Below are 7,013 nucleotides of genomic sequence, written 5' to 3'. Positions count from 1 at the left end.
TAAAAAAATCCATACCATAACGTAACTCATTCACACCTCTTCATAGAGAGTTATGACTTTTCAAATCCATAACCTCCAATTATTCAATGTCTTATAAATAACACTTCCTTAATTTTTGTCCAATACTTTTCATTTGTCTTGAACTCCACATACACTAATCCTTCCTCCTTAATAATGTCATCCAAGCCTTTTTACTTTTTATCTGATTAACTCTTTCACTTCATTTCTGCATAGGATTTATGGTTAAGAGATATCATAACATGCAATATGATGTAAAATAAAAACTTTCTCTCTCTAGACATGAGCTCTCCTCTCAGTAGTAGCTGATATGGCGAGGAAGGCAAAATCTGGAGGAGAAGAGAGTATCGTACAACTTACCACAAACAGGAAGAGATCTAAAAAAAGTTCCACAATCATCAGAGGCAAAGAAATTCCAAAATGTCAATGCAATACGAGGAATAAATCCATTAGACTTGGATAGAACTATGGCATCGATATCAACAAGGGTGGAGAACGCGCCGGCAATGAAATCGTGGGCAGATCTAATGGAGGAAGAGGGAAGTGAGACGGAATCAGTAGGAAAATAAAGCCATGCAAAGGCACAAACATTATGGGAGAATTGGAGTGGAATTGTAGGAAAAGGAGAACAGAGTGAAGGGTATGACCTAACCAGGAAGGAAGGGGAGCAATTGAGAGAAAATGTAAAAATTACAATGGAAGACATAAAAGATGAGATAATCTACTGGAGATCTGCTGTAATTTGTTACGTGCTGGGTTCAAATCCATCACAAACAATTATGGAGGGCTACTTTAAAAGAGTATGGGATTACCGGGAATTGATAAAATAGCTCAAGTAAATAGGGGTGTTTTCATAGTAAGATTTAACTCAATGGAGAACAAGGAAAAGACGGTGGAGGAAAGAATTAGAACGTTCGACAAAAAACCAATGGTATGGAGACCTGATATTGGACTTGACAAGCAGGTGGTTGATAAAATTCCTGTGTGGATTAGATTGATGAACCTGGATATTAAATACTGGGGACAAAATAATCTAACAAAAATAGAAGGAATGTTGGGCAATCCTCTGAAAGCAGACAGAACAACAACACAAAAGGAGAGGTTGCAATATGCAAGAATTCTGGTTGAAGTAGAACCAAACCGATGTATCCAGATATGGTGATGTTTGAGAATGAATGTAGAGTGATCATGGAGCAAGAGGTTAGTTATGAATGGAAACTAGTATTTTGTAAATCATGTGGCAACTTTGGACATTATATCAAAGAATGTAGGAAGCAATTAAGGCAGACCAAAGTGGGGGAGGAAATTAATAGGGAATCAGGCAATAGAAGGAATACAGATAGATCCAAGGAGGGGGAGGGACCATTTGAGCAACAACAGAACATTGAAGCAAGTAACATCACTCAATTGAAAATGGCAGTACTAAAGACAAGCAGCAGGAGACACAAGGAATTAAGAATGAGGCAGGAAATAGCAAAAAAGAGCAGGAAGCATGGAAAGTGGTACAGGGAAAAAAATCATGGAAGGGTCGGGGAAACAATCAAAGCACCTATGCTACAGTAACACAACTGAACAAGAGGAATAATGAGAGGAATGAAGGTGAGGAGCAGTCTAATGGCAAGCAGATGGAATCATAAGGAAACGGTAATAAATCAAGGAAGGATGGGGACTTAACCCCCACCTCCCTAGTGGATAGCATTAGTTTTTGGAACACCAGAGGCCTAAACAGGACAACCAAGCAGAAGGAATTGAACCTATTCCTTCAAAGACAACATGTTGGACTGTTTGGGCTCCTGGAAACAAAAATTAAGAGGGCTAAGGCAAATCAAGCTTCTCTTAATCTTTGCACAGGGTGGTCTTATACTACAAATCACTCTAAACATAATGCAGGTAGAATTTGTCTATTGTGGAAGCCTCAGATCTTTACTATAAAAGTGGAAAAGGTGACAGAACAGCTTATACATAGTATGATTACTCACAGTAGCACAAGTAAGGTGATTAATGTGATAATGGTGTATGAATTCAATGATCCAGCACTAAGGTCTGGTTTGTGGAGAGACATAACGATTATAGCTAATCAAGTGCTAGGGGCATGGGAAATTATGGGAGATTTCAACTCTATACTCAATCAAGAGGATAGAGTGGGAAGTAAGGTGAGTTATGTAAAAATAAAGGAGTTTAAGGAATGCGTTGAGCAATGTGGACTAAAAGAACTGAAATCATCGGGGTGTTTTTATACATGGAGCAACAAACAAGATGGACCAGATAGAGTACTAAACAGGATTGACAGGGTGAATAAGTTGCCAGCATATGAGGTTCATTATGATCATAGTCCTGTAATGATCAAATGGGAGGGAACTGGTACTCCTAACATAAGGATATTCAGATATTACAACATGTGGAGCATGGACAATTCCTACATGACAAGAGTGGAGGGTAGCTGGAGACAACTAACAAAGGGGACAAGCATGTTCAAAGTTGTGGGAAAATTAAACAGACTTAAAAAAGTGATGCTAAAGTTGAATAAAGACAAGTTTGCAGAAGTGGAGAAACAGGAAGATGAAAGCATGAAAAAGCTGGTAGAGTGTCAAGAGAAAATACAAAAGGGACCCAGGAATGAACTGCTATTCAAAGAGGAGAAAGAGTTGACGAAGAAATACATATACTGGAAGGAAGCAAAAATAAACTACTTGCAGCAGAAAAGTAAAATACAATGGATCAAATATGGAGACATGAACACAAGCTATTTTCACTCGGTGATCAAGGCAAAGAGAGCAGCAAGCAGGATATTCACAATTTAGAACTTGCAAGGAGAAACAGTTCCATCAACATATGCGGTAGCTGATGCTTTTAGTGAATTCTATGCAAGGCTACTAGGCACTGACCGGCAGAGCAGAGATCATGTGGCAAGCCACATAGTCAAAGAAGGGTAGACAGTTTCAGAAGAACAAAGGATCCAATTAATAAGAGAGTTTTCACAAAAGGAAGTTAAAGAAGCACTATGGGATATAGAAGGGACAAAGGCACCAGACCCTGATGGGTATGGCAGCCAATTTTTCAAGGATACCTGGACCATTGTAGGTGGGGATGTCACTGTAGCTGTGCTGGAATTTTTTCAATCTGGGAAAATGCTCAAAGCTCTCAACAGTACAATGATCACTCTTATACCAAAAACTTCTCATGCTACAACAGTTGAAGATTATAGACCTACAACATGCTGTATGTGGTGTATAAGATAATCTCAAAAATGCTGTGTAATAGTTTGAAATTGGTGCTGCCAGACATCATATCACAAAATCAAAGTGCCATTGTGACTGGAAGAACAATAGTAAAGAACATATTGATTTTTCAAGACTTGGTCAGATTATACAATAGGAAACAAACCACTAAGAGTTGCTTGATCAAGGTGGAATTAAAAAAAGCATATGATTCCATTGAATGGAAGTTTGTGGAGGAAATGTTGCATGCACTGAACTTTCCTAGGATCTTCATAAGGTGGATTATGGAATGTATCACATCAACTAGTTAAAATATAAACTTAAATAGTGGGTGCTATGGCAAAATAAAGGGGAAGAGAGGATTAAGGCAGGGGATCCAATCTCTCATTTACTGTTTGTTATTTGTATGGAATATTTCACGCGCATCATGGTGCATGTGGCTAAGCAGGAAGAATTTTCTTTTCATACAAAATGCAAATGATTGAAGCTGACACACCTTTATTTTGCTAATGATATGATACTATTCAGTAAAGGAGATTATCCATCAGTAATGCTCATGCTAAGGGGGCTCAAATCATTCTCGAGTGCATTTAGTACGACTGTTAATGTAAATAAATTGAACATCTTCTATGCTAACATGAATGGTAGAGAGATAGAAGAAGATATATTTGAGCTGACAGAATATAAGAGAGGCAAATTTCCATTTAAATATCTTGGAGTGCCTAAATCCTCAAAGAAACTAAGTGCTGTAGATTGTGAAATATTGATAGACAAGATACTAGTAAAGATAAAAGGATGGGGATCCAGAAACCTATCGTATGCAGGGAGAACTCAATTGGTAAATACAGTGTTGCTGCATCTACGCTCATATTGGGCATCCAACTTCCTACTACCAAAAAGGGTCATGAAGGACATTGTAGCTATATATAGGAACTATTTATGGGATGAGAAAAGTGTCACGAGCAAATCCCCACTGGTAGCATGGGACCTAATTTGCTGAACAAAAAGAGAGGGTGGATTAGGTATACAAGACTACTTGGTATGGAATGAAGCAGCATTGGCAAAGTACGTATGGAATATAGAGCAAAAAAGTGATTCATTATCGGTTAAATAGGTAAATCACATATACATAAAGGGCAAGGACTGGTAGCAATACAAACCACCACAAGATAGTGCATAGTATTGAAAGAAAATATGTGATATCTAAACAACCTTTGCTGCAGGGTTTGAACAAAAAGGGTGGAAGGGGCAAATGAAGGGGTACACTATAACGACCCGATCGGTCGTTTTTCTTTCTAGAACCCCGTTCTCCTAAATAAGACTTCCCATACATGCTTTTACTATTTTATGCCTTGCGGGGATGGTCAGTTCGGGATTTGAAAGGGTTCGAGTTGAAATCGAAACACTTGGTTGCTTAAGGTTGGTTAAAAATGCTAAGTTTGACTTCAGTCAACATTTTGAGCAAACGGCCTCGGAATCAAATATGACGGTTCCAATAGGTTCATATGATGATTTCGGTCTTGGACGTATGTTCAGATCCGGTTTTGGATGACCCGAGAGCGTTTTGGCGCCTAATAGTGAAAATTGGTTCTTTGAAGTTTTTTGAAGTTTTTTAAATTTGGTTTGGAGTAGGTTTTGGTGATATCGAGGTCCAAACGGAATTTCGAGACCGATAATAGTTTCGTAATGTAATTTAAGATTTGCACGCTAAATTTGGCGTCATTCCGAGTAGTCTAAGTATGAGTCGACGCGTTCGGAGTGATTTGGAAACTTGAAGTTCATATTTTGATTCAATTTGGTTTTGGGGTGTGATTCTTGGTTTTGTTGTTGTTTTACGCGTTTCGAGAGTTCGAGCAAGTTGGTATTATGTTTATAGACTTGTTGGAGTAGTTGGACGGGGTCCCGAGGGGCTCGGGTGCGTTTCGGACCGCCCGGAATTGAGTTGAGACACACTAGATTTCTACTTTTGGTTTCCTTCTTCGCGAACGCGGTCAGACATTCGCGTTCGTGATGGAGGATTTGGGGTACTGTAGGCTGGGGGCTTTTTCCCTTTGCATTCGCGTGAGCAGGATCGTGTTCGCGAAGCTCTGGGTCCTCTAGCCTTCGCATTCGTGTGACCTGGCCCGCGTTCGCGTAGAGGAGGCTGAGCTGGTGGCCGCTGATCATTCTTCACGTTCGCATAGGGTAGGCCAAGCAAGCCTCCGCGTTCGCGATGCTCTTGTCGTATTTGCGATGGGTAAATTTCCTGGGCCTGGGCTGTTTTCCTTCGTGATTGCGAGGCTTCTTCTGCGATCGCGATGAAAGCAAACCTAGGCAGAAACATTTTAAAAAACGGGACTTAGGCTATTTTGACTCATTTTCTTCCATTGTTGGGCGATTCTTGGAGCTCTTAGAGAGGGGATTTCACTTAGCACTTTGAGGTAAGTAATTTCTATACAATGTGAGTTAAATGCATAGTTTATGGGTAGATTATAACATGTAAATTAGTAAAAATTATGGGTTTTGGTGAAAACCTAGGTTTTTGATAAAAATGAGATTTAACCATGAAATTGGTTATGGAGTTTAGTAAAAATCATATATTTGAGTTCATGAGATTATAGGTAACAACTTTCTTCAAAAATTTCCGGAATCCGGGCGCGTGGGCCTGGGGGTGAATTTTAGAAATCTTGCATTTAGGGTTGGGTAATCACTTCAATAGTTGGGATATGGACTTGTGAGCATGTATTGATTATTTTATATACTATTTGATTAGTTTTGGATTGTTCGACACCGAATTGAGGGTTTGAGCACAAATCTTGGACCGGAAAGTAGGCTTTGAGACGAGGTAAGTCTCTTTTCTAACCTTGTAAGAGCGAATTAACTCAACAGGTGAATTATAATTAATACATGCTCCAATTTGTGGGGGCTACGTACTACGAGGTGACGAGAGTCCGTACGTAGCTACTAATTATGCTATTGTCCGGGTAGTTTAGGACCCATACCATGTTATACTTGAAATGTTTGCACCCCTACTTGTTAATTTAATTTTTTAAATCAATAACAACAACAACAACTACCCAGTAAAATCCCATATAATGGGGTCTGGGGAGGGTAATGTGTACGCAGACCTTACCCCTGCCCCGATAGGGCAGAGAGGCTGTTTCCGATAGACCCTCGGCTCAGAAAGACGGAAATAAAAAACAAGAAAAGAGAATTCATTAGTAACTCCAGCAGAAACCATTATAGTAACAGAGTCTAAGGCCCGGGTCTAATATAAACAGCAAGAATAGTGTGGGTTCAACATAAACTGCAAGCCATCTAAGATCAACCCTAATCCAACCCCGCCTCACCCCCGGTATGAAGTAAGGAAAGCTCTGCTACCCCTATCCTACAACCCTAATGCTTGACCTCCAGGCCTTCCTATCAAGGGCCATGTCCTCGGAAATCTGCAGTCGTACCATGTCCTGCTTGATCACCTCTCCCCAATACTTCTTAGGTCTCCCCCTACCTCTTCTCGTACCCACCACGGCCAACCGCTCACACCTCCTCACCGGTGCATCAAGACTTCTCCTCTGCACGTGCCCGAACCATTTGAGCCTCGCTTCCCGCATCTTGTCATCCACAGGGGCAACGCCCACCTTCTTTCGAATATCTTTATTCCTAATCTTGTCTATCCTAGTGTGCCCACACATCCACCTCAGCATCCACACTCTACTACTTTCATCCTCTAGATATGGGAGTTCTTAACCGGCCAACACTCTGCCCCATACAACATGGCCGGTCTAACCACAACTCTAT

At 40.3% G+C, this 7,013-nt stretch overlaps 1 protein-coding gene across 1 annotated transcript; it reads left to right on the top strand.

Annotated features, from left to right (window-relative positions):
- Positions 1 to 2,027: 2,027 nt before the first annotated feature.
- On the top strand, positions 2,028 to 4,852 carry LOC109241456. Its single transcript, XM_019408198.1, has 4 exons — positions 2,028 to 2,721; positions 2,830 to 2,924; positions 3,003 to 3,237; positions 4,773 to 4,852. Exons 1-4 carry the CDS (start codon positions 2,028 to 2,030, stop codon positions 4,850 to 4,852), a joined length of 1,104 nt encoding a protein of 367 aa, XP_019263743.1.
- The last annotated feature ends 2,161 nt before the right edge of the window (positions 4,853 to 7,013 follow it).

Source organism: Nicotiana attenuata, unplaced genomic scaffold (genome assembly GCF_001879085.1).
Source record: "Nicotiana attenuata strain UT unplaced genomic scaffold, NIATTr2, whole genome shotgun sequence".
Taxonomy (NCBI): Eukaryota; Viridiplantae; Streptophyta; class Magnoliopsida; order Solanales; family Solanaceae; genus Nicotiana; species Nicotiana attenuata.
This window is presented reverse-complemented; position numbering and strand designations above follow the sequence as displayed.

Coding starts and splice junctions, on each gene's coding strand:
- LOC109241456 (XM_019408198.1), top strand. CDS start 2,028: ATGGTGTATGAATTCAATGATCCAGCACTAAGGTCTGGTTTGTGGAGA. Junction 2,925..3,002: donor GGCAGAGCAGAGATCATGTG/GCAAGCCACATA, acceptor TTTTCACAAAAG/GAAGTTAAAGAAGCACTATG. Junction 3,238..4,772: donor TTATAGACCTACAACATGCT/GTATGTGGTGTA, acceptor ACGTATGTTCAG/ATCCGGTTTTGGATGACCCG.